General features: G+C 49.6%; 1 protein-coding gene across 18 annotated transcripts; it reads left to right on the forward strand.

Annotated features, from left to right (window-relative positions):
- Positions 1 to 26140, forward strand: GYG2 (glycogenin 2). 18 transcript variants are annotated; one of them, XM_086386082.1, is made up of 11 exons: positions 1 to 303; positions 1127 to 1277; positions 5949 to 6090; positions 7731 to 7905; positions 10895 to 11057; positions 11287 to 11413; positions 12744 to 12966; positions 15771 to 15941; positions 20344 to 20448; positions 21944 to 22051; positions 23157 to 26140. In XM_086386082.1, the coding sequence occupies exons 1-11, from the start codon at positions 16 to 18 to the stop codon at positions 23316 to 23318; spliced, it is 1815 nt and encodes a 604-aa protein (XP_086242208.1). In that variant the 5' UTR covers positions 1 to 15; the 3' UTR covers positions 23319 to 26140. The 18 variants fall into 18 exon arrangements, with proteins under 18 accessions (XP_086242208.1, XP_086242209.1, XP_086242210.1 ...); XM_086386091.1 differs by having other exon boundaries at positions 204 to 571; XM_086386092.1 differs by lacking the exon at positions 1 to 303 and adding an exon at positions 769 to 863.
- The last annotated feature ends 1073 nt before the right edge of the window (positions 26141 to 27213 follow it).

The raw sequence follows: 27213 nt of genomic DNA on the forward strand, positions 1-27213 counted from the left end.
TTCATTCTCTCTGGCATGCATTCACTCATAACTGTGTTCTCCCCTTCGTCTACTCAGGTTCATCCGCCCGCATTACGCTTCTCTCCATCACCGAGTCTGATCAGTCCCTCCCTCCTGCGCCCAAGCACCGTGCACGCCGCACGCACCCACGCACTGTCCACGCCCCGCGCGCGCTCCTCCTCCGCTCACCACACGTTCCCGCCGTACGATCACGTTTCCAGCGTGGCCTCTGCCCCGGGCCGCGCGCTGGCCTGGGGCCCTGAGGCCAGTGCAAACATTGACTTTGCGGGCGGCGTGTTAAAGGTTAGAGGTTTTAGAGCCAGGACGCCCCAGACGCCTGGATTCCGCGGGGAGGGGCCCGAGGGAGCGGGGCGGGGAGTCCGAGGTGCCCGCCTCCAGGCACTCCCTTCCGAGGGGCCTCAGCCGGGGCACCAGGCGGGGCGCGCGGCTGGGGCGGGCCGTGCGGGAGACCCCCGCCCGGGGGCGGAGCTGACCTTCTGGAGAGCCGCCCATCTTTGGGCCGCGCGCCGCCCCGCCCACCCGGGCCAGCAACTACCGGAGCGTGGAGAAGGTGGGGGGCGCCGCCGGCGATCCGGGCCCGGGGAGCGGGGCGCAGGCCTGGGCCGGGGCTGCCCCAGCGCACCACGTGGGGGCGGCCTGGGCGCGGCGGAGACCCGGAGCTCCCGGAGCTCGGAGGAGGAGCGGGCCGCGGGGGTGTGGAAGGCTCGGGGGTGGGAGGTGTAGGAAGCTTCCGGAGGCGTGGTGGCAGCCTGGGCGCCCGAGGGGAGGGGGCACCCGGGAGCGGATTTGGGGCGCACTTGGGCTGCTGGAGCGCAGAGACTCAGAGAGGGGCGGGGCGCAGGGCTAGACACGCGGTGAAAGGAGTCATCGGGTGGGGGGCGCAGCGAGGCCGCTGAAGTCTCGGCCGTGGATGGGGGTGTGTGCGGGCGGGGGGCGCCTGGAGCCTGTGCCGGGCGCGGCGGGGGGACCCTGAGGACACCCGGGGGCGCCCAGGCGGCGGGAGGGCCCGCGGCTGCCCCTGCGCGCAGCGGAGACGTGGGCTGACTCGGGAGGGGCCGGGGCTTGGGGCGGTGCGGGTATCCGGAACGCCCAGCTGTCTTCGCAGGCCTTGAACTCGGAGCGGGTGGGGCCCCTGGAGACGCAGCCGACGCCTCCGCTCGGCTGGGCGGCTGGAGCCCGGGAGAGAGGCAGCCCGCCGCGCCTGGGCGCCCTCGGCCACGTGGTGCCCATCGCGCGCTGCGCCCACACCATGCCTGGTAAGCGGAGAACCCTCCTGGCGGCCAGCCTCCGTAGCCTGGGTGAGATGGACTGCGCTGGGGGCGGGGGGACCCCCACCTCCCCGCTGTGCCCGCACAAAGTGGTCCCCAAACTCTTCACCGCCCACCATGCTGTATCCGCCCAGCCCCTCGCTCACCCCGGGGGCTGGAGAGCTTGGTGACCTTTGGTGCGACTGTGGGTGAGACAGTGGGTCTCAGCGGCTGGGAAGGGCTGAGCTTTAGGGACATGTGTGGCTGTTGTTCAGTAGCTCAGTCGTGTCTGACTCTTGGCGACTCCACGGACTGCAGCGCGCCAGGCCTCCCTGTCCATCACCATCTGCCCGAGTTTGCTCAAATTCACATCCGTTGAGTCTGTGCTGCCATCCAAGGGGCTCGTCCTGGGTCGCCCCCTTCTCCTCCTGCCCTCAAAAACAGATGGTCAAGGGGCACTGAGATTTGGTAATTTTCCTTCTGTGAAAGCTTAGCCCTTGGAGGTTGGGCGGACCATTTTCTTGGCAGGCACGGAACTGTGTGAGAGGCTTACCGACGTGCAAAACCATGGGAAGTTCGCGGTCGTAAAACTCTGGGAACACAGAGCGTCTTTGGTCCTCAGCAAGATCAGACCAGAGACAGAGTTGCTTATTCCCGTATAAAGATCTGGGGTTAATCCCCGCTGCAGGGCAGCAGGCTGCCTTTGGTGGGATGGCTGGGACTGTGGTGAGCCCTGACTCCCAAGGGCTTCAACTGCATCCTCTCCGCCTGCCCTCGGGTTTGGCGGGGACATCCATTTGGGACAGTGGACCTCAGAGGCTTAGAAATGGGATGATAAAATGTAGCCTTCACCCATGGGAAAGATGTCTGTCCTGTTCTGTTTCTTTGGGTTTTTTTGTGTGTCTGGGGAAGAGGGCTGGTTTGGCCAGCTCACCCGGCATGTGGGATTTTGCCTTGCTGACCACGAGTGGAATCTGGGCCCCCAGCAGGGAGAGCTTGACATCCTAACTGCTTCCCCGCATACATGCCAAGTGTCTGAGTCGTAACCGACTCTTTGCTCCCATGGACCGTAGCCCTGCCAGGCTCCTCTGTCCATGGGGATTCTCCAGGCAAGAATACCAGAGTGGGTTGCCATTCCCTTCTCCAGGGGATCTTCCCGGACCAGGGATTGAACCCCCATCTCCTGCATTGGCAGGCGAATTCCTTACCACTGAGCCACCTGGGGAGCCACACCTAACCACTTGCCTGCTGGGAAATTCCCGCCTGTTCCTGTTTTTTTTGTTGTTCTTTTTATCATGAAGACAATCTCTACTTGCACCCAAGTCAGGCCTGATCATTCATGAGAGCATTAACAACAACAAAAAAAAGTTTCAGGTTGCTTTTTATTCAGAGGAGCAATTTGGTAATAAGTCGCCAGGCGGCTTCTCAACTGTTTCCCACCTCTGTGCCTTAGAGAGGCAAAGTTGTTTGGGCCGATTTCCTGCTGTAGGCTGCAAGGTTCTGTTGATGTGTGTTCCAGGGAGCGGCTTGGAGCTCTCCAAAAAAAAAAAAATACGCGTTTTCTGGAAACCGGCGAGGGTCTGTATAAATGGTAGCATTCAGGAGGGACGTTCGGACACATGGCCGTCGGGCTGGGCAGCGTGCTGGAGAGACCCCACTGGGGATTCAGCGCTCTCAGCCGGGAACAAAACACGCCTTTGAGTGAAAGAGGAGGGCCCCCCCACCCCGCCGAGGAAGCCAGGGGTGTTATTTTGGGGGAGTGGTTGTTAGGTGGGTGGAAGGGGAAGGAGGCGAGGAATCGGAGTAAACATTTCTTCCCGACCCCTCATAAAACCAGCAGCTGCCGCTGTCTGCAGGGTGAAGTAGACTTTGGGAGATGTATTTTTTTTCTTTTTCATCCTGGGGTTGGAGGACAGCCACCAGTCCTGTTTGTGTTCCATGCCAGACGTCCCCACCCTCACATCCCGTCAAGTGGAAACTCGGCCTTTCAGCGTGGCTGCGTACGTGCTCAGTGGCTCAGTCATGTCCAACTCTTTGCCACCCCACGGACTGTAGCTGGCCAGGCTCCTCTGTCCGTGGAATTCTGCAGGGAAGAATACTGGAGGGGGTTGCCATGCCCTCCTCCAGGGGATCTTCCCCACCCAGGGATCGAACCCACGTCTCTTATGTCTCCTGCATTGGCAGGCGGGTTCTTTACCACCAGCGCCACCTGTCAAGCCCTAAATAGATGGATAGATAGATGTTGTTAATATTAATAGATAATAATAGATGCACAGAGCATACATAAATATAGGTGATAGCTAAGTAGATGATAAATACGTGGATAGATAGATGTCATTAATATTAATAGATAATGATAAGATGCATAGAGGATACGTGGGTATCAAGATACGTAAGTAAGTAGATATATAGATGGACAAAGAAAGGTAAAGAAAGTGAAGTCCCTCAGTCGTGTCCGACTCTTTGCGACCCCCTGGACTGTAGCCCACCAGGCTCCTCCATCCATGGGATTTTTCCAGGCAAGACTACTGGAGTGGGGTGCCATTTCCTAGACGGATGTTATTAGTGTTAACAGATGATGATAGCTAGGTAGATGATTAGATAGACAGCCATCTCTGGAGCTGCAGACTTGAGTTCTGAGTTTTTCCTATCGGTAATAACTCATGGCCGAGATGCCAGGAATCCTCATCTTCTCCTTAATCCAAGAAGAACCCCAGCCAGGGGTAGACAGGAGGCCCTTGGGCAGGTGGGCACTCACCCCAGCAGAATGTCAAGGTTAAAACAGGAAAACGGGCCCAGGAATGCTGGGTCCTGCGATTCTTTCTGGGGTGACTTTGTCTTTGGAGGCAGGGAGGGCGCGGGGGCCCCAGGGGAGCGCCATCTGGCCTTTGAGAACTGAGCTGTGTGTGTTCCAGCCCCAGACCAAACGCTGCGAATGTTAATTTCTGTTGCCAGCTCGGGAGCCAAGGCCTGGATCTCCTGATCCCCTTGGTTTCGTCCTGTCGGCCAGGACGAAATCAGAATCAAGCGGTTTAAAATTCCCTGTGAACGTCCACATCACGCATTCTTCGAACTTGGAACTGCCGTCAGTCTCATCAGCTGTTGGAGTTTCTTTCCCTGCTGCGGAGACCCTGGGGAAACAGGGGATTTTTGGTGAATGAAACAGTCTTCCTTTCTCTTCTGAAGCCCGTCTCCTTGGCTTCGTACACCCTTGAGTTGAAGTCTTGCCAACGACTGGGGTGTGTGCGATTTAACTAATGGGTCTGGCGGTTCCCTTTTGAGAGCCCGGTTCTTTTGGCAAAGTTGGGGGGAATCCTCGTGGTAACTCGGATCAATCCGAGTGTTGTTTCTACCTTGGCTTTGTGTTCACCTGAGACCTAAAAGTTTTGGGTGAGTTTTTGAGACTTGAATGGAGAGTCAAATAAGCAGTCTGAGCTAGGCACGTGTGTCGTTCCGGAGCAAAAGGAAATTTTATTTTTTCAACTGAAGGATGGTTAATTTACAATATCGTGTTGTTTTCAGCAAAGTGATTCAGTTATAAATATGCACGAAAGTGGAAAATTCTTGTTGGGCTTTCAAGGTGGAGCTAGTGGTAAAGAATCTGCCTGCCAGTGCAGGAGACCTGGGCTCTATTCCTGAGTCAGAAGATCCCCTGGAGAAGGAAATGGCAACCCACTCCAGTATTCTTGCCTCGAGAATCCCAGGGACAGAGGAGCCTGGTGGGCTACAGTCCATGGGGTCGCAAGAATTGGACATGGCTGAGCATATATTCATTTATATATTGTATATATATCTATATCTAGATATACTTGGTTATAGATGTTTTTATACATATATGTATATATTCGTATATTTTAATTTTTATATATGTGTGTATTTTTTTTTTTATTTTGGAGATAGGGGCATGGCATGTGAGATCTTAGATCCCCAGACCAGGGATTGAAGCCATGTCCCCTGCAAAGCGAAGAACATAGTCTTAACTGCTAGACCACTAGCGAAGTCCCTCCGTATTCTTTTTTTTTTTTTTAATTCTTTTCCATTATAGGTTATTAGAAGATATAGAGTTCCCTGTGCTGTACAGTAGGTCTTTGTTGCTTGTTTATTTTATATGCAGTGTCTGTTTGTATATAAGCAGAATATATGATTAAAATTTCCTGGTGTATATAAACAGATACAGTGTATAAACTTAGATCTGTTCATCAGCACCAGGAAATTTTAATCACACTTTGCTTGACTTAGTCTCGTATTTAGTGTTTCCTGCATGCATGTGGGTTTTCTTTTCTTTTTGAAGAATTTTCTTTTTTAATTTTTCAATGAAAGAATGCACGTGAAATGTCCCTGAAGCCTATTTTGGAATATGCACGCATGCGTGCTAAGTCGCCTCAGTCGTGCCTGACTCTTCACGACCCCGTGGACTGTCCTCCGTCCATGGGATTCTCTGGGCAAGAACACTGGAGTGGGTGGCCACGCCCTCCTCCAGGGGATCTTCCCCACCCAGGGATCGAACCCGCGTCTCTCAGGTCTGCTGAATGGGCAGGCGGGTTCTTCACCACTGGCGCCAGCTGGGAAAGTCTTGTCCAGTCCCGCTCGTGAAGCTCGAGAGAGTCAGAGGTGGCGCTCAGCCGCACCGCTGAGCCCTGAGGCCGGGCGGGAACGTAACCCGGCTGTCCCCGTCCACAGTGTCCGACCAGGCGTTTGTCACGCTGGCCACCAACGACGTCTACTGCCAGGGGGCCCTGGTGCTGGGGCAGTCGCTGCGGGAGCACAGGGCCACCAGGAGGCTGGTGGTGCTCGTCACGCCTCAGGTGTCCAACCCGCTCAGGTAAGACTCGCGCACGCACACCCGGCTCTGCCGACCGTAGAAGCTGGCGGAGGTTCTGGGCCGTGGTCCCTGAGCTCGGACCGGCGCACACGTGGTGGGGCTCGGACGCTTGCAGAAGGGCTTGCGGTTGTTACTAGAGGAAGGGGTCCTGTTTCAGAATCCTGACACGCAACGCCACGCGTGTGTAGAGTAGCTCCTTGCCTCAAATATGGGGATCCACGTCATTGATTCGGGGGCGGGGGGGTGGGGTGCGTGGGGGACTTTGAGGAGCGACCGTCCCACTAGTCCACATGCATGCACACTCCTTAAGTCGTGTGACAATCTCTGCGACCCCCGTGGACTGTAACCTGCCAAGCTTCTCTGTCCATGGGATTCTCCAGGCAAGAACACTGGAGTGGGTAGCCATTGCCTCCTCCAGGCGACCTTCCCAACCTCGGGATGGAACCGGTGTCTTCTGCATAAGCAGGTGGGTTCTTTACCATTGAGACATCTGGGAAGCCCACATCGTGAGCTAAGTTAAAGCATTTTTATTTTCCTTACATTTTTATTGAAATATAGCTGAGAGACTGAGGCAAAATCTGACAGACTGGCGTGGGGCATGTACCTGAGCTATTATGTGACAGAAAGATGAACGTTGGAAGGTAAAATCTGATAGAAACTAGGGGGTTCTGAGGCAAATTCTGACAGACACTCAGGGGTTCTGACATAAAATCTGACGTAAACTAAGGGGTTCTGAGGTAAAATCTGACACACGAGGTTCTGAGGTAAAATCTGGCAGGACACAGAGGGTTCAGGGGTACAATCTGACAGAAACATGGAACTTCTGGGGTGAGATCTGACAGAAAGATGAACATTCTAAGGTAAAATCTGATAGAAACGAGGGGGTTCTGAGGCAAATTCTGACAGACACTCAGGGGTTCTGACATAAAATCTGACAGAAACGATGGGGTTCTGAGGAAAATCTGACAGGACATAGTGGGTTCAGGGGTAAAATCTGACAGAAACATGAACCTTCTGGGCTGAGATCTGGCAGAAAGATGAACATTGTAAGGTAAAATCTGACAGAAGCTAGAGGTCTCTGTGGTGAAATCTGACATAAAGTAGGGGTTTCTTAGGCAAAAATCTGACAGCCAATAGGAGGATCTGAGATAAAAATCTGACAGAAGGAGTTTCTGAGATGAAATCTGGCAGGAAGAAGGAACTTCTGAGGTAAAATTTGACAGAAAGACAGTCTTTCTGAGGTAAAATGCTTGCAGAAAAAAATCTTGTTTTTTTCCCCCAACTTCCTGGTTGGCATTAGTTGTAAAGAAGCTGCCTGCCATTGGAGGAGACATAAGCAATGTAGGTTCGATCCCTGGGTTTGGAAGATCCCCTGGAGGAGAAAATGGCAACCCACTCCAGTATCTTGGGGGAGAATCCCACGGACAGAGGAGCCTGACGGGCTGCAGTCCATGGTGTCGCCAAGAGAGGGACACGACTGAGCACGTATATTTGTACAAAGATTTTTATCCCTCCAGAACCTTTTAGAGAAAAACACTTCAGCATATACTCCTACAAAATGAAATGTGAGCACCAAGGGACAGAGTATCTTGTGTGAAACGGTCTCCTGGTCTCCTAGAACTCGGCCTGTCTTTTCCCAGGGTTATCCTCTCAAGGGTGTTCGATGAGGTCATCGAGGTGAACCTAATAGACAGTGCGGACTACGTCCACCTGGCCTTTCTGAAGAGACCTGACCTCGGGATCACCCTCACCAAGCTTCACTGCTGGACGCTCACCCGGTACAGCAAATGCGTCTTCCTGGATGCAGACACACTGGTGAGTGTGCAGGAGGGGGAGGTGCAGACCTTCTGCTTGACGAGGAGCCGCCCACTCAAAGATCACGCCCCTCTCTCCATCAGCAGGCTGCTAGCCAGTGCTGGTGGGTCCCCACCTGTTGAGCTCCTTTAATGGACCGGAACCTGGTGGTCCGGAGTCGACGATAAGGAAGTAAAGGATGGAAGGAGGCTGATATTCCTTGGTTTACACAGAAAGCCAATAAATCCCCTGACACGGGGCTTGCTCTGTTCACAAAGCTCTCAGGCGCCCTCTCAATGTGGGGAAGGCGCAGAGCACCTTCTCGAGAGGGTCTTAGAAACCCGGGCAGGAAAGTGAACTCAGAGAGCCTCTGCGCTCCAGGGGATCAGCCTGAAAAAGAGAGGGAGAGAAAGAGAGAGAGAAAGAAAGACGTGGAGACCAGAGCTCTGATGGAGCAAAGGTGTTTTATTCAACATTGTGTATGTATTTATACTATCTTCCCTGGTGGCTCAGAGGTTAAAGCGTCTGCCTGCAATGCGGGAGACCCAGGTTCGATCCCTGGGTCGGGAAGATCCCCTGGAGCAGGAAATGGCAACCCACTCCAGTATTCTTGCCTGGAGAATCCCATGGATGGAGGAGCCTGTTAGGCTACAGTCCACGGGATTGCAAAGAGTCAGACACGACTGAGGGACTTCACTTCACTTATACTGTCTTACACGATAGCTATTTTCAGCAGAGATAAAATCAAAACTTACAAGTTATCAAGAAAACATGAGGTCACCCATATGAAAGAGAGAGTTGTAAATAACCACTTGTACCATATGGTTCATAAGAAGGAAGAGGGTGCTTATCACTGTATGGAAAAACTAACGAAGGAAATGCCTGGATTTCTTAGTCCCAGGAGAGGCTTGCCTCTCCTCTTAATTCCTGAATATTCAGGAATTAATAAGGAACAGAGGATTCCTGACAGATCGAAAGCAGCACACAGGAAGCCTCCTGTTAAATGCTTCCTGACACCCACCGGGTAATGTTCATCTCTACTACCAACATTTAGTCAGTCAACATCGGGTAGAAGACACCCAATAGTGTTGCTGAGAACACTGGGTTAGTTGAAGGCCTGTCCCTTCCCTAGGACGAGTGATTTCATTATGTCATCTGCACAAAATAAAATATTGGAAAAATACTCTTCTTTGATTGTACCGTGAATTATACAGTCCTGGTGGGACTGGAAACCTGGCTTCTTAGGCTATAGCATCTCCACTGTAGTCATTTGGGGTAGTGACCCTCGGTGTTGGAGCCGAGGTCAGGTACTTTCACAAACAGCCATTGGAACGTCGAAATGTGAAATGAGACTGGAGTGTTGGAGATCCATTCTGGGTTGTCCTGGTTGTGCAAAGGTGGTCTAGGAAGATGGAGGTGTGGAGAGGAAAATGAGAATAGAGGAACAATCAGAGTAATATTTTTTTTTCCCAAACAGAGCACAATTTATAAAGCCAGGAGGTGTGCTGGAGAGGAGTACTGTTAGTGATCAAGCTCTCGCAGGCTGATATGCTATTCACTTGCAAACCTCCGTGTTTGTGGATTTCCAGTCTCATAGGTCATGTTTGCTGGATAGAAGAGAATAAATACAATTAAGAGCAATACAGTTAAGAGCATATCATCAATATACTGGGGCTTCCCTGGTGACTCAGACGGTAAAGAATATTCCTGCAGTGCAGGAGACCCAGGTTCGATCCCTGGGTTGGGAAGATCCCCTGGAGGAGGAAATGACAACCCACTCCAGTACTCTTGCCTGGAGAATCCCATGGACAGAAGAGCCTGGTAGGCTACAGTCCATGGGGTTGCAAAGAGTCTGGCACAACTGAGCGACTAACGCATCAATGTACTGACTTGCAAACCACTATGTTCATGGATTTCCAGGCTTACTGGTTACATTTGCTAGATGAAAGAGAATAAATACAATTAGTTAAATGTTTAAGTGTTCCACAGAGGATCTTAGAACCTGGAGATGATAATTTTGCTTAATAGATGGTGTTGCTTCAATGGTGTCTCTTGAAATAAAACCAGGGAGCAATCTGATACACACATTTTTCTCTTTGGAATATAAGCCTCAAAGAAGAGGGTCACTCAAAAATTCGGTATAACTGTCCCATCACAGACCATTGTCTGGTTCATCATGAAGTTCCTGTTGCATTTCTCACTTGTATGTTAATACACGACTGACCGGGGAATTTTTGCAGAAAGTAATGCCTGTGGATGGTGATTTGTTAAGTAAGTGAATACCAAAACACTTCCATCAGGAATGTTCGGGTAACAGAAGACGTGGTTCGATCTCTTGGGAAGATCCCCTGGAGAAGAGCATGGCAACCCACTCCAGTATTCTTGCCTGGAGAACCCCATGGACAGAGGAGCCTGGTGGGCTACAGTCTACGGGGGCTCAAAGAGTTGGGCACGACTTGGTGACTAAGCAACCAGAAGCTTCCAGGCAAATTCCCTTTTGTGATCAACTTGTCCTGGTCTGTATATTTCCTGGGAGCTAAACAAAGGAATTGTAGCTTAAGGCTCATTCCACTGGAGGCAGGCAGATCCTGGAGACAAGAGATGGGCCATTGTGTAGCATTTAAGCTCAAGTGCAACATCCCTTTAGGGATATGTGTGCTCAGTCCTGTCTGACTCTTTGTGACCCCATGAACTACAACCCCCAGGCTCCTCTGTCCATGGGATTCTCCAGGCAAGACGACTGGAGTGGGTCGCCATTTCCTTCTCCAGGGGATCTTCCCAACCCAGGGGATCGAACCCATGTCACGTCTCCTGCGTCTGCTGCATTGGAAGATCGGTTGTTTCCCCCCAAGCCACCTGGGAAGCCGTCTGCTTCATTCCTTTAGCGATGAACTTGTAGCAGAAGCAGTTGAGCACAGAAGTTCAAGTCACAGACACAGATTCAATATGGAGTCAGACTGGTTCTCTCCCGTCACGTCGTATGGGGGGGCCCCACGCTCTGTCTCCCCAGGTGCTGTCCAACATCGATGAGCTGTTCGACAGGAGGGAGTTTTCTGCGGCCCCGGATCCCGGGTGGCCGGATTGCTTCAATAGCGGGGTGTTTGTCTTCCAACCCTCGCTGGAGACGCACAGCCTCCTGTTACAGCACGCCACCGACCACGGCAGCTTTGACGGTACGTTGAGGGGCAGCTGGACGTTTGTGGACCGGAGTGGGGCTGTGGCCATCCCTTTGACCCACCGGCACTTCCTCCCCGCCACCTTGAATCTGTGAATAGCAAGTTAAAGATGGGGATTGAGGGACTTGCCTGCTGGTCCGGTGGCTAAGACGCCAAGCTCCCAGTGCAGGGGGCGAAAACTACACCATTCGTTATTCACTTCTTTGGCTATGCTGTAACTCTCTAGGGGCAGACCAAGGCTTGCTGAACAGTTTCTTCAGTAACTGGTCCACCGCCGACATCCAGAAGCACTTGCCCTTCATCTATAACTTGAGCAGCAACACCACGTACACCTACAGTCCTGCTTTTAAACAGTGAGTTTCATAAGTAGTTATACTTTATGAAAAAATGTCACAGATGTGTCCCTTTTTACACATTTTAAAAATAATAGGTTTTATATATAGTTTCAGTTAGATTTTCTTATAAAATATGAAAGGTATACCTATAACTACAAATTTTTTGAAAATGTAGTTATTATGTAGAGTATATATATTTTTATTAATTCATTTTTTTATTGAAGGATAACTGCTTTCAGATTTTTATTGTTTTCTGTGAAACCTCAATATGAATTATGAGTATAAGGGCTTCCCTGGTGACTCACACGGTAAAGGATGTGCCTGCCAGTGCCGGAGATGCATGTTCCACCCCTGGGTTGGGAAGATCCCCTGGAGAAGGGAATGGCAACCCACTCCAGTCTCCGTGCCTGGAGAATCCCATGGACAGAGGAGCCCGACGGACTACAGTCCATGGAGTCGCAAAGAGTTGGACGCTAAATAACCAGGGATGGAACCCACACTTCCTGCGTTAGAATGCAAAATACTAACTCCTGGACCATCAGGAGAGTCCCAGAGTGGGCACAGTGGGCCATACAGAACACACAGATCTCTGGGGAGAATATGATATCAAAATTTCATAAGAAAGCAATGAATTAAGAAAAAAATGTTTTCAAAGCTGTGAGGTTGGTGCGAGTGGCGATAACAATCAGTTCAGTTCAGTTCAGTCGCTCAGTCGTGTCCAACTCTTTGCGACCCCATGAATCGCAGCACGCCAGGCCTCCCTGTCCATCACCAACTCCCGGAGTCCACTCAGACTCAACGTCCATCGAGTCAGTGATGCCATCCAGCCATCTCATCCTCTGTCGTCCCCTTCTCCTCCTACCCCCAATCCCTCCCAGCATCAGAGTCTTTTCCAATGAGTCAACTCTTCGCATGATAACCATAAAAAGACAAAAATGAAGAGGGGAAAATTTCCCGTCTTGCCCAAGATGCCAGTTTTCTGGTCTGCAGCTTTCATTCTCTGCTATGAAATCTATTTTTTTAAAAATCTGTCATCGTTTTCAGGGTGAGATGATTTGGGCTACGAAACCACCCACCTTTCTAAGACTCCTGATTTATTCTTTCTGTTGTGGGGAGCATCCCAGTGGGTTCTGATTATGTTTCTTGGTCTACAGAAATATGAAAGACTGCCAATGCGGACTGACTATAAACAATTTTTCTTTTTCAATGCAAGTCTAAGTGGCTGTCACGAGAGGATCATCCCTGAGCCGTCGAGGTGCATCTTACTGTCTGTGACGAGTCCTGCAGTGGTCACTGGCTTTCTTTTTTTTTTTAACTTTATTAATTTTTGTCTGTGATTCTTCCTCAGATTTGGCTCCAGTGCGAAGGTGGTCCACTTTCTGGGGTCCTCGAAGCCTTGGAACTACAAGTACAATCCCCAGACGGGCTCCGTTTTGGAGGAGGGCTCCGGGCGGGCCAACCAGCATCAGACATCCTTCCTTAACCAGTGGTGGGGAATTTACCACCGTAGCATCTTGCCCCTTTGTGAAGATATCCGGAACAAGGACCACCACTCGCCCCCAGGTCACACGGTAAGGTCCTGAAACCCCAGAGTTGAAACCGGGGATTAGAAACAGACAGAAACCAGGTATCAGTTCTCTATGATCTACACTTGGGCATTTTCTTCAAAGGCAGACTCCCCACGTTCTTGTGTTGAATCTCTTCTCATTGTTAATTTTTTTTTTTTTTAAAGACAGATATAGGATGTGTGTGAGTCGCTCAGTCGTGTCCGACTCTCTACGACCCCATGGACTGTAGCCTGGCAGGCTCCTCCGTCCATGGGATTTTCCAGGCAAGGATACTGGAGTGGGTTGCCATTTCGTTCTCCAAGATATAGGCTATTATAAGCAATCACCAAGTTACATTAAAAAAAAAAAAAATCTGTCAATGTTTCAGAGGCAGATTTTCTAGGTAAATTTTTGTTTTTTATAATACACTACATTTTTATTTCCAAGAAAGGCACTTTCAAAGGGGTACTTGAAGGATGTTGCGTCTTTAACCTATCGGCCACTTTTGTGCTGATCAAGTCCATTAAAAATTTGACAACTGTAAATGCATTTTTGTTTCTAATATCCAAATACTTATTTTCTTATTTTAACTATGAGCCTCTTTCTGAGAAGAAGAAGTTGGAGTTCAAATTATAACATAGTTATACGACCTCACAAATAGTTTTCAGTTAAATTAGGATGTTGGCTCTTGGACAGTTCTCCATTCCAATAAAGTAAATTACATCCCCCCCCAAAAACATCAAGTGGTAAACAATTTGCATAATATAATTGTATCAAATACCATGTTATATACCTAAAACTTACACAATATTATATATTAATTATATCTCAAGACAGTTTGGGGGAAAAACAAAGAAAAATATAAAAACCTTTCCCTTTAGAAGAGAACAAAAAGATCTGTCAAGGACTACAGTCATGGAAGAAATAAGAATTTTTAAGTTCAATTTTAAAAAATATTTATGTATTTGGTCGCACCAGGTCTTCGCTGGGGCATGTGGTTATCTAGTTCTTCGCCCAGGGATCAAACCGGAGTCCCCGCTCACCGGAAGCCCAGAGTCTTAACCACTGCACCCCCAGGGAAGTTCAGGAATAGTACACCGTTTATAGACATGTTTATTTAAAAATGAGGGAATTAGAAGATATTAAATAATGCCGACGCACACCAGAAAGGAATTAGACGAGGAAAGATGCGTTATTTCACCCCAAGAAATAAAGGCCATAGTTGGAGGTTAAGGACCCGCCAAAGCTTTAGATCCTAGACCACTGTCATCTGTATGCATGCCCTGTATTTCATGTAGGAAGATGCTGAAAGAGGCGGGCATTTTTTTTCTTTTTTTTTTGGTGCAAAATCGTGAATGTTTCATGAGCAGAACTGTGGCTGCGGTTTACCGAACTGACGCAGAAATAATCATTTAAATTAGCCGGCTTCATCAGGGAAAGAGCCACTCATTGATTAAGTGGCTGGAAATGACTGATTATAGATGTCATTGGAGCGGGCATTCTCCACTTGCTGTCCTTGATTGAAGAGGCCGTTGAAGGCGGTGTCTGAAGAGGGCTTTTCAGGTTCTGGAATGGGCACCCATTTGATTTTTTTTTTTAAACTATAATGCTGCACGCTCTCCGTACTGGAGTTTCTGCAGTGAATTTCAACAGGCAGACAAAAGACCTTTTAAGGTAAGGTCCCAGGAAATTATATTTCTCAGTTTGTTTTTAACGGGAACATTTACTGGTACAGTGTAGTCCAGTGTCTGCAAATACATGCATTGGGACCTTGAAAAGAATTCACTTTTTAGTGTTTTTACTGCAGTTTTTTTTGGTGGAGCTGGGTGCTACTTTGCAGTCAGAACCAAAACTTTCTTGCAACATCTCAGATGGTCCAGTGGTTAAGAAGGTCCATTCACCTTCCAATGCAGAGGGCAGGGGTTTGATCCCTGGTCGGGGAACTAAGACTCCCCATGCTGTGCATTGTGGCCAAAAGATTGAGGAGAAGAAAAAAAAAAAAAACTTTCTCTGACCATTGGAGACAATCAAATAGGAGTTTATTCAGACCTTGTCACTGATAGCAAAGTGCTGTTCCTTTCTGCCAAGCAGTCTGCTTAGGCTGTCTTTTTTTTTTTTAATGGAGTCGCTCAGTTCTGTCAGACTCTTTGCGACCCCATGGACTGTAGCCCACCAGGCTCCTCTGTCCGTGAGATTCTCCAGGCAAGAATACTGGAATGGGTTGCTATTCCCTTCTCCGAGGGATCTTCCCAACCCAGGGTTGGAACCCACGTCTCTTGCATTGCAGGCGAGTTCTTTGCTGCTGGGTACTGGGTTGTATATGAAGAAAGATAAAGCAGATTCAGGTGGTTCTAAGAAATGAAACATTGAGAGCCATGTGGGGAGCCTGTGCCATGGGGTCCTTCTTACCTAGAGCAATAATGTGAATGTGGATGTTAGTGAGATTGGCATAAAGGTCAGGAGTCCCTTGGACTGCAAGGAGATCCAACCAGTCCATCCTAAAGGAGATCAGTCCTGAATATTCATTGGAAAGACTGATGCTGAAGCTGAAGCTCTGATACTTTGGCCACCTGATGGGAAGAACTGCCTCATTGGGAAAGACCCTGATGCTGGGAAAGACTGAAGGTGGGAGGAGAAGGGGGCGACAGAGGATGAGATGGTTGGATGGCATCGCCCACTCGATGGACATGAGTTTGAGCAAGCTCTGGGAGATGGTGAATGACAGGGAGGCCTGGCGTGCTGCGGTCCACGGGGTCGCAGAGAGTGGGACACGACTGAGCGACTGAACAACACGGGCAACTTTGCTGAGTGTGAACGTTTTCACGCAGGCTCACCTCGGAGGCGCTGGGGTGCCGTGTTCCAGTGCAGCGGCCGCGGCAGAGGGGTCGTGTGCGAATCCAGCAGAGGGGCCCAGGCAGGCTTGCTCTGCTGACGCCTCGGAGAGGATCATGGGGGTGGAGGAAGACATCCCTACTCGGGCAGCGTGCCCTTCCGAAGAGGTCAGTCCATTTGCTCTACGCACGGGCAATGAAGGCTCAGTCTCACTGGTTACCATGGAGATGGGGGATGGTCCCTGGAACCCCCGGACGTGGGGCGTGGGGAGGAGGATGGGGGGAACCCGTCTTCAGGTTGCTCTGGTACCAGTGTGAAAGGGTCTGTCACCCAGTCACGTCCGAGGAGTGCATCTAGCTTGTCTATGCAGGTGGTACTGGAAGCCGGTCCTGATTAATCTCTGGCCTCAGCCCCAAAGTGTGAGATCAGAGTCTGGCTCCTCCAGCCCGAGCTGTGTGAGCTCAGACAAGTTGTGCCAACCTCTCTGGGCGCCTGTCAGCTCATCTGAGTGATAATAATAATACCGCTGTCTCACAAAAGGGTGGTGAGGCTGTTGTTGTCCAGCCGGTCCGTCATGTCCGACTCTCTGCAACCCCATGGGCTGTAGCCCGCCAGGCTCCTCTGTCCGCGGGATTCTCCAGGCAAGAAGACTGCAGTGGGTTGCCTTGCCCTCCAGCAGGGGATCGTCCCGAGCCAGGGATCGAACCCGCCTCTCTTAGGTCTCCTGCACTGGCAGACGGGTTCTTTACGACAGCCGCCTGGGAAGCCCCGTAACAATGCTGTCATGGTTTCAGCGGCAGAGGGTGGGGACTCAGGCATTCACATACATGCATCCATTCTCCCCCAAACTCCCCTCCCATCCAGGCTGCCACATAAAAGCCATTTTCAAGCCCCTCTGTCTCTCGCGAGACTTAGCATGACTTCACTGATGAGGGTGGGATTTGGGGGCCCCATGGAAAGGACGTTGTCCTTCCGGTATCTCGCAAATAGCTTTCCGGGGGCTGTTTCTCGCTTATGGTAAGACAATGGACGTTTCGATTTTAGCCGACGTTTCTATGGGACGTTTCTCTTCTATAACTTTAACATGGGATCAGTGATGGGCAGGCAGCTTCCGTGCATTAGCAATTTTTGAGCTGTGAATTCATAGCCACCCAAACAAATTGAAAAAAAGAAAAAAATGACACCAGTTTGCACCATGGAGGTGGCTGGGAAGTGAGCTTATTTCTAATTTTTTTTTTTTTTTTTTTCATTTCTTCTGCTGTACCCTGGGGTTTTCCCAGCACCTGCCTCTGGGCCCAGGAAACGCCTCATGTGGGTTAAGCAGAAGGCGTCCGCCTTGCAGGAATGTGAACACTCTGTGGATTAAGCCCTTAGGTTCCTGTAGAACCGCCTCCCTGCTCTGCCAGCAGGAGCCACCCCTGCAATGGGAATTTAAAATATGAAAAACTGAAGTGTACTCGATTTACCACACTGTGGTGAGTCTCGCGTGTCCAGCAGAGTGCTTCAGTCATTTATTTTTTTTCAGATTGTTTTCCATGACAGGTTACATTACAACATACTGAATATAATAACCTCTGCCATACAGAAGGTCCTTTGCGTCCGGGTTTTTGATAAGAGTCGGCAAACATTTAAATCGCGTTAAGTGTTTGACAGTCAGACTCTATGGGGAATCTCTCAGAAATAAATAAATGAAAGGAAATAATTATATAAATGATTATATACTTTAAATAATAAATATAAGTATTAATATAAATGTATTATATTAATGTATTAACATAATTAGAAATAAAATATAATAATTTTATATTTATAAATAAAAACAAATACAATATAAAGTAATGTAAATATACTGCTGCTACTGCTAAGTCGCGTCAGTCGTGTCCGACTCTGCGTGACCCCATAGACGGCAGCCTACCAGGCTCCCCCGTCCCTGGGATTCTCCAGGCAAGAACACTGGAGTGGGCTGACATTTCCCTCTCCAATGCATCAAAGTGAAAAGTGAAAGTGAAGTCGCTCAGTCGTGTCCGACCCTCAGCGACCCCATGGACTGCAGCGCACCAGGCTCCTCTGTCCATGGGATTTTCCAGGCAAGAGTACTGGAGTGGAGTGCCATTGCCTTCTCCTAATGTAAATATAGATAAATATAAATAATATATTTATATTATAATTCAATATAGTATTCATCGATATATTAATATGATTAACAAATTAATCTATACAAACAATTTATATAAATAATATAGTATAATTGATCAATGTAATTAAACAATATATTAATTATAAAACATTAATAATATAGTCATATCGATATATTATAAACAAATAAAATAGAAATCATTTTATTCAAATGAGTATAAATTAATATGAATATGTTATATTAATATATTAATGTAAATAAATAAAATTAATAAATAAACTTTCCAACTGCAATGGTTAGTTTTATGAGTCAAGTTGAGCAGAGTAACAGATGCACAGATAGCTGGTGAAACATTATTTCGGGGTGTGTTTCTGGAAGAGATTAGCGTTTAAGGAAGTGTCTATCAGGACTTCCCTGATGGTCTAGTGGTTAGGACTCCCTGGTTTCAGTGCAGAGGACCCTGGGTTCAATCCCTGGGTGGGGAGATCCTGCATGTTGTGAGGCGTGGCCGGAAAAAAAACAAAACACAAGAAAGAAAGTCTGCATTGACCATTTTCCGATGGGCACGTGTGTCTAAAATTGAGAAAGTCATGGCCCTTCTATACGTGAACGTCACTCAGTCGAGTCCGAAAGTAAATAAAATAAAAAATGTTTAAAAAATAAACTTTGGGGGAAGAAGTGGGCAGAAGACCTAACTAAACATTGAGGTCCCAAGAAGACATGAAAGTGAAATTTGCTCAGTCGTGTCCGACACTTTGAGACCCCACGGACTTCACAGTCCATGGAATTCTCCAGGCCAGAATGCTGGAGTGCACGGCCTTTACTTTCTCCAGGGTGTCTGCCCGACCCAGGGATGGAACCCGGGTCTCCCGCATTGCAGGCGGATTCTTTACCAGCTGAGCCACCAGGGAAGCCCAAGAATACTGGAGTGTGTAGCCGTTCCCTTCTCCAGCAGATCTTCCCAACCCAGGGATTGAATCCGGGTCTCCTGCATTGCAGGCGGGTTCTTAACCAGCTGAGCTATAAGGAAGGTGTCCTTTTTACCGTGTATGTGCCTATATTTCATTATTTTACACTCCAAGATCATCTTTCTGGAGAAGGGAATAGCAACCCACTCCGGTATTCTTGCCTGGAGAATCCCATGGATAGAGGAGCCTCGCAGGCTGCAGTCCATGGGGTCACAAAGAGTCAGACGCAACTTAGGGACCGAACAACACAGCAGACGTCTTTGCAATTAATTTTTCTGCTTTGCTGCCATCTACTGACCATCGAGTGAATGACCCACGCTGGGTTCTTTAGGGAATTTGGAACCCAAATTGGCAACCCCTCACTGCCCTCCCCCCAAAAAAGAGAGAGAGGTTATTTTCATAAACCCTGTAAATATGCAAGAGACAGGTCTGGAATGCTTATTTCAGCAGCCTTTGTATGGCCGACTTTCTGCAACCCCGTGGACTGTAGCCCGCCAGGCTCCTCTGTCCATGGGATTCTGCAGGCAAGAATACTGGAATGGGTCACCATGCCCTCCTCCAGGGGATCTTCCCGACCCAAGGATTGAAGCCACATGGCCTGCATTGCAGGGGGATTCTTTACAGTCTGAGCCACCAGGGAAGCCCAAGAATACTGGAGTGTGTAGCCGTGCCCTCCTCCAGGGGACCTTCCTCACCCAGGGATGGAAACCAGGTCTCCTGCAGCTGCTGCATTCCTGGCAGATTCTTTACTGTTGAGCCCCCACGAAAGTCCCAGCCCCAGTACACGCAGGTCAGCTTCTGGTCTGCGTCACGGCCAGCCGACGAAGTCATCTAATGACCCAGGATTCCTGCCGTTCCTCTGCTCCATGCCCTTCCAAAGCGGCTCCTTGAGAAACAGTTTTCGCTTCCACGCTGAAGCCACCCGATGATGCTCGTGACGTGTTCAGTTGTCTCCTGCCCGCTGGGATGGTCTTCGCCATGTGCCACCCCGGGTAGAGTCGAGAAGAGCCGCTTGCATGGTTTTCTGTGGGTTTTGTCTTCCTGTGGCGTTCCAGCTGAAATCAGAAGAGGTCCTCATGGGACAGGACCTTCACCCGACCTGTGGGGACACGGGAGAAAAACTGTCTGCCACCTGACCACCCAGTCTGAGTCGGTGATGCCACCCAGCCATCTCATCCTCTGTCGTCCCCCTCTCCCGCCTTCAATCTTTCCCAGCATCAGGGCCTTTTCCAATGAGTCAGCTCTTCTTATTAGGTGGCCAAAGGATTGGAGTTTCAACTTCAGCCTCAGTCCTTCCAATGAATATTCAGGACTGACTTCCTTTAGGATGGACTGGTTTGAACCTCCTTGACCGGCTTCTAGTCCAGCTGTATTTGTACTCGTGGAGGCAGACGAACGCAGATGAGGCATTTTTCGTTATCTGCATGAAGTATTGTCCTAACTTTGCTTTTTTTTTGTTTTTAGACGGTAGGTTGGCAGGAAATAGAGACTCTAGCTGAAGTGCGACGCAACGTGTTTTCAGCACCCTCCCCCCAGTTTGCAGACCTCTCAGAGATCCAAACCAGTTCGGTATAACTCGCTTCCTTTTTTTTTTTTGAAATGGCCGTACCGCGCAACACAGGGGATCTGAGTTCCCTCAGCAGGGATCGAACACACAGCGCCTGCAGGGGCAGACTTTTTTTCTTTTTTTTAAATTTTTTTTATTATTATTATTTTTTTTTACTTTACAATCTTCTTAAACGGCGCCTGTTTCTCTGTTTGCCTATGTCGATCGGCCACCAAAGGAGACGCCCCACGTGTTTCTCCTCTATCCTGTGACATTTCTGAACGGTTTCCCCCTGGTGGTGGTCATGAATCGCTTTACTTTCCAGGTGGATAAGACACCTGGGTTTTTGCCCGCCTGAATCCCTGAGGTTCTCTTCTATCTTGCTTTAGGAAGAAATAGAAAAGTGTTAGACGTTCAGTCGTGCCCCCGACTCTTTGCGACCCCATGGACTGCAGCCCACCAGGCTCCTCTGTCCATGGGATTCTCCAGTCAAGAATACTGGAGTGGGCTGCCATGCCTTCCTCCACGGGATCTTCCCGACCCAGGGATGAAACCCGAGTCTTTTATGTCTCCCGCGTTGGCAGGCAGATTCTTTACCACTGAGCCTCCAGGGAAGCCCATACATATACACGGACCTATTTCAGATTCTTTGGCCAGGTAGGTCATTACAGAGTACTGAGCAGAGTTCCCTGTGCTGTCCAGCAGGTCCTTGCTGGTTCTCCATGTTAAACACAGCAGTGTGTCCATGTCCATCCCAGACTCCCTGACTATCCCTTCCCCATCCTTCCCCCTGGGAACCCTAAGGTTATCATAGCGTATTGAGCAGAGTGCCCTGTGCTGGTCAGCAGGTCCTTCTTAGTTATCTATTTTATATATAGCATCAATAGTGTATATATGTCAATCCCAATCTCCTCATTTGAAAGATTAACCCTTACATCACATAACAAATGTCAGCCTCTCGCCTTTTGCAAAAAGTAACAGGGAGAAGTTCAGAGTAGTAAATCACACCAAATGACTTTAAAAAATTGTTTTTGTTGTTTGTTTATTGACTGTGCTGTGCAGCTTGTGAGATTTGAGTTTCCCCGTCAGAAATTGAGCCAGGGCCCTCGGCAGCGAAATTGAGGAGTTCCAACCAGTGAACCGGGGCTCGGTGGGTAAAGAATCCGCCTGCAATGCAGGAGACACAGGTTCGATCCTTGGGTCGGGAAGATCCCCTGGAGAAGGGAACGGCAACCCACTCCAGTATTCTCACCTGGAGAATTCCATGAACAGAGGAGCCTGGCGGGCTACAGTCCATGGGGTCGCAAAGAGCAGAACACGAATGACTGACTAAACCACTGCCATACTACCCACTGGACCACTGGGGCGGGGTGGTTGCCCTAAATTGCTTACTTTTTTCTTTTTTTTGCACAAACCATTTGTTTGATCCTAAGGAGAAAGAGTTCTCTGTCGTTCTGGTTCAGGCTGTGGTTCTGGGAAGCCCCCTGCAGACTAACGATGCAATGATTCTGTTTGCAGCGGCGGGCGGAGAAGGCGGGAGGTGCCCCACCCGAGGACGCCTTGGAACCCAGCCGGGAGCCCCCTGCGGATGTCAGCAGGGACCCCAGTCCCCAGGACGCTCTGGAGGTGGTGTCCCCTGTCCCGACCGTTCACCTCGTGCAGCTCCCATGATGGGCGCTGTGGGCTCTTGCAGCAGCCAGCTGTGTACACGCACGGGCCTTACCGCGGTTTCAGCCTTGCTTGTTGAGATGAGAACCTTCATCTCCCGCTGTCTCGGATTCACCTGGCTTTTCTCTGGCCTTTGCCCGTGGTGGGCAGTACACCCGCTTTCCTGTCCTCAGCTCTGATCATCCCGCCCGTTTTCTCTTGCAACGCTGTTCTGCAGGGGCTGGGCTGTGTTTTCTGCACCCTGAGCTTGGGAGGTGATGCATAGACATAAAACCTGGGAAATTTGAGGGGGGGGCGTGTTTTGATCTAATCAAGCATGCATGGATTTCTTCTTGCAGAAGTAAATGAAAGATGCTTTCTTCCTAAGTCTACCTCTTACGGACGCTCTGGTCTTACATTTCAGTCGCTCTGATGATGCATTTAAGGAAGTGGATGGCTCATGTCTCTAATACGATATAGTAACACTTTTGTTGCTGGTGCTGTTGTTCAGTCGCTAAGTCGTGTGCACGCCCTGCAGCACGCCAGGGGTTTCCTTGCAGTGACGACTGACAATAGTGAAGAAAAGGGGTGTCCTTCACCATTTCCCAGCGTTTGCCCAAACTCAGGTCCATCGAGTGATGTCCACTCAGTGATGCCATCCAACCATCTCGTCCTCTGTTGCCCCCTTCTCCTCCTGCCCTCAGTCTTTCCCAGCATCAGGGTGTTTTCTTATGAGTCGGCTCTTCACATCAGATGGCCAAAGTATCGGACCTTCAGCTTCAGCATCAGTCGTTCCCAGTGAATATTCAGGGTTGATAATAGTCGGAGGAAATCTAGCTCAAGAGCTGACTCATGGCTGGGCGGAGGATAAAATTGGTATTGATGTTTTTTGTTGTGCCTTTGTCTGCAGAGGCCGCTGTAACAAAAAAAGACCACAGTCTGGGTGGCTTCTGAATAACATGAAATGTTACTTCTCACAGCTCTGGAGGTTGGTCCAAGTTTCAGGCACCAGCAGGTCTGGGGTCTGGTGAGAACCCCTCTTCCTGGCTCACAAGCGTCTCCCTGTGGGCTTGTCTTTCCCCAGGTGGACCTGACCATTTCCGTCTCCCAGATCTCCATCGAAGAGAAGCTCAAGGTCCTGAGTCCCGAGGAGGAGCGGAGGAAGTGGGAAGAGGGACGGATGGATTACCTGGGGAAAGACGCCTTCGCCCGCATTCAGGAAAAGCTGGACCGCTTCCTGCAGTGACCACACTGTTCTGACGAGCGGTCCTGTTCCATCAACGTCCCAACGTTCCGAGGAGGAGCTCTTCACCCACGTGCCTCTGTTTACGGTCAACCCACCTGAGTGCCTTCTGCCCACCCCGTGGTCCATCCAAAACCCAGCTTGAAGCCCCGTGTGACCCAAGCTCCCCACGCCTCTCAGGCTTCCCCAGGGACGTCCTGTCTCCTTTATGTCTTGTTAGCAAATCACTGAGGATGGTGCCTGCAGCCATGAAATTAAAACACACTTTCTCCTTGGAAGAACAGCTTTGACCAACCTAGACAGCGTATTAAAAAGCAGAGACATCACTTTGCCCACAAAAGTCCGTCTAAGTCAAAGCTATGGTTTTTCCAGTAGTCATGTATGGATGTGAGAGTTGGACCATAAAGAAGGCTGAGCACCAAATTGATGCATTGAATGATGGTGTTGGAGAAGACTCTTGAGAGTCCCTTGGACTGCAAGGAGATCCAACCAGTCCATCCTAAAGGAAATCAGTCCTGAATATTCATTGGAAAGACTGATGCTGAAGCTGAAGCTCTAATACTTTGGCCACCTAATGGGAAGAGCTGACTCATTGGAAAAGACCCTGATGCTGGGAAAGATTGAAGGCAGGAGGAGAAGGGGATGACAGAGGATGAGATGGTTGGATGCCATCACTGACTCGATGGACATGAGTTTGGGTAAACTCCGGGAGTTGGTGATGGACAGGGAGGCCTGGCGTGCTGCAGTCCATGGGGTCGCAAAGAGTCAGACACGACTGAACAAGTGAACAACAGCAGTGAAAGAGAACATGAGTATAGCTTTCTGGTCAACCCTGGGTCTCTGGACTTGCTTGAAGGAGCTCAGGATTTTCTCCTGGACTGATAAAACCACGTCCGTCCTCTGTAGGATTAGCTTGAAGCACTGCAGAGCTTCAAACGCATAGCACTCAGAAAGGTACTGAGCTCCCTGAGAACCTTCCAGAATGATTAAGTCCTTTTCTTGAAGATGGGGTCAACGTTCGGATGTCTTGAGTGTGACTGTGGTGTGAATTTTGCCAAGAGTGGCTGACAGACACCACGGCTGTGCTTTCTCTTCTGCAGAAATACTCAGGGGGACTTCAAAGTGTCTTGACATACTCCCCGTGGTGACACGTCAGAAATATTTGGAAGGAGATTCTAGCTGGCTTGGGAGAGATGACCTCTTCCAAACTGGTTTACCTACTGGTGTAGAAGACGTCCCAGATGGCGCTAGTGGTAAAGAACTCTCCTGCTAACGCAGGAGATATGGGTTCGCTCCCTGAGTCTGGAAGATCCCCTGGAGAAGGAAATGGCAACCCACTCCAGTTTTTTTTCTTTTTTTCCATTTTGAACTTTTTATTTTGTATTGGGATGTAGCCGACCAACAATGTTATGATGGTTTCAGATGGACAGTGAAGGGACTCAGCCTGACACATAGGGGTATCCATTCTCCCCCAAACTCCCCTCCCATCCAGGCTGCCACGTGGCACTGAGCACGCAGGAATAAGCACCCAGGGTTTACGCCCAAGGGTCATGTGCTCATGGCGACTGGATCTGGGGAGGCTGTTTCTCTGGAGGCGAATCCGCGCGGGGTCGAGGACACTGGACTGCCCTTGGCTGGGTCTCACTACCTCACCTCACAGCTGCACTCGCAGGCCTCGGTGAGCCAATGCAACTCAGCTATGTGGGGACAATCCTCCGTTTTGTGACCCTAGACGCTGTAATTCCACGGGAAAGCCTTACTTCAGAAGCATCCAAGTTCTGGAAATGAATGCAGTGTGTCAGACCCTCTCAGGGAGTCAGTGTTTGTGGCCACCGCAAGGATAATTAAAGCCAGGTGTCAGCTGCTGTCCTAAGAGGAGGAGATGCTGGCCACCACAAAGATGATTAAAGCCGGACTAAAGACTGTCGCTGTACTAAAGACAAGATGTGGGTTTTAAATGTTTGAGTGGTTTATTTATAGCTTCCCCAGGTGGCTGAGTGATAAAGAATCTGCAGGAGGTCTCAGGTTTGATCCCTGGCTAGGGCAGATCCTTGGGAGGAGGAACTGGCAACCCACTCCAGTGTTATTGCCTGGAGAATCCCGTGGACAGAGGAGCCTGGGGGGCTACAGTCCATGAGGTCGCAGAGTCAGACATCACTGAATGGCTGAGTACATACTATTGAAAATTGTGACATGGGTTTGTAAGAAGGTTGAGAGGGCTTTGTTTAAATCCACGTGGGATCCGAGTGGACTTCTGGGGTTTGTTGTAGCGTTTGCTGTGAGAGGCGCCCGCTATGGAGGGGCTTTTATTTCTTCTCTGTGGATGAATGATCTGGCGTCTTGGTTGGTTTCCTACATATGATGCTTCAGGGGCTACTAGCAAAGAGCCGTGGGGACGAACTCCTTGGGTGGGCTGGGTGGGGGGCAGGTGGTGGTTGCCAACCATCACAGTAATCCCTTAGGCTTGTTTTGGGGAAACATGATGTTGGACTATAAGATACAAAAGGCCAATTCTATGTCCATGAGAGGAGAACCCCGGATGGTGAACATAGGAGTCCAGCTTCTCCGAAGAGGACCCTCCGTAGGAATGCTCCGACAGCTCACTGGCTTCAAGTCTAGACTCAACTCGGATCTCTCTCCCATATTATGAAGTCTGTCCGTCTGGATGAAGGCTAGCGCATGGCAATTAAAATCCTAGGACAGCAACGCGGTCTCCTTCTTGGGTTTTTGGATGTGTTCTGAGTCTTCAGAACGCCATTTATAGGAATGTGACTGGCTTCGTTTGTCTTACTATCAATTAAAATAACCAAATGGGTTTTTCAGAATTGATAGTAACCTAAATGGGAAGGAAATCCAAAAGAACAGGGGTTACATGTATTCATTGCTCAGTCACGAAGTCGTGTCTGAGTCTCTGTGACCCCATGGATTGCAGCACGACAGGCTTCCCTGTCCTTCACCATCTCCCAGAGTTTGCTTCAACTCATGTCTGTTGAGTCGGTGATGCCATCCAACCATCTCATCCTCTGTCTCCCTTTTCTGATCTCAATCTTTCCTAGTATCAGGGTCTTTTCCAGTGAGTCGGCTCTTCCCATTAGGTGGCCAAAGTATTAGAGCGTCAGCTTCAGCATCCGTCCTTCCAGTGAATATTCAGGGTTGATTTCCTTTAGGATGGACTGGTTGTATCTCCCTGCAGTCCAAGGGACTCGTATAGCTGATTGACTTTGCTGTACGGTAGAAACTAAACACCAAAAATAAAAATAGTTTTTTAACTTAAGAAAACGTAGCGGTGGGCTGACCCAATAATACGTTGCTAACGGTAGAAACAAAGGTGGGACTTGGTGTCATGTAGACACGGCCTGTGGGTGAGGATGGACATTCAGAACATAGAACAAGGTGAATTAACATACAGCATGGTGATCAAAGCTAATGAGAGAGCAGATTTAAAAATTTCTCATCACCGAAAAGAGAGGGTAGCTGATACGATGGCCGTGTCAGCGAACGTTTGGTGATGACCCTTTGGTGACATGCCAGCCATGGGACTCTCCAGGCAAGAATACTGGAGTGGGTTGCCACGCCCTCCTCCAGCGGATCTTTCTGACTCAGGGATCCAACCCACGTCTCCTGAATTGGCAGGCGGATTCCTTACCAGTAGCGCCACCCGTTTATACGTATTTGAGATCTTTGTGTTGCAACCGTAAATTTACACCATGGAGTATGTCAGTTACACCTCTATGAATCCGGGAAAAGGAACTTCCCTGGTCGTCCACTGATTAAGATTCCTCTCTTCCACTGCAGGGAGGCGTGGGTTCAATCCCTGGGTGGGGAACTAAGATCCCCCATGTTGCAGGGCACAGCCAAAAAAATAAATAAAGCTAAGGAAAGAAAGAAAAAAAGTCAC

Source organism: Bos grunniens, chromosome X, assembly GCF_055505025.1.
Source record: "Bos grunniens cultivar Pamir isolate PY7600 chromosome X, Bosgru_T2T1.0, whole genome shotgun sequence".
Lineage (NCBI taxonomy): Eukaryota > Metazoa > Chordata > Mammalia > Artiodactyla > Bovidae > Bos > Bos grunniens.

Coding starts and splice junctions, on each gene's coding strand:
- GYG2 (XM_086386082.1), top strand. CDS start 16: ATGCATTCACTCATAACTGTGTTCTCCCCTTCGTCTACTCAGGTTCAT. Junction 1,278..5,948: donor CTGCGCCCACACCATGCCTG/GTAAGCGGAGAA, acceptor CCCCGTCCACAG/TGTCCGACCAGGCGTTTGTC. Junction 11,058..11,286: donor CGACCACGGCAGCTTTGACG/GTACGTTGAGGG, acceptor GTAACTCTCTAG/GGGCAGACCAAGGCTTGCTG.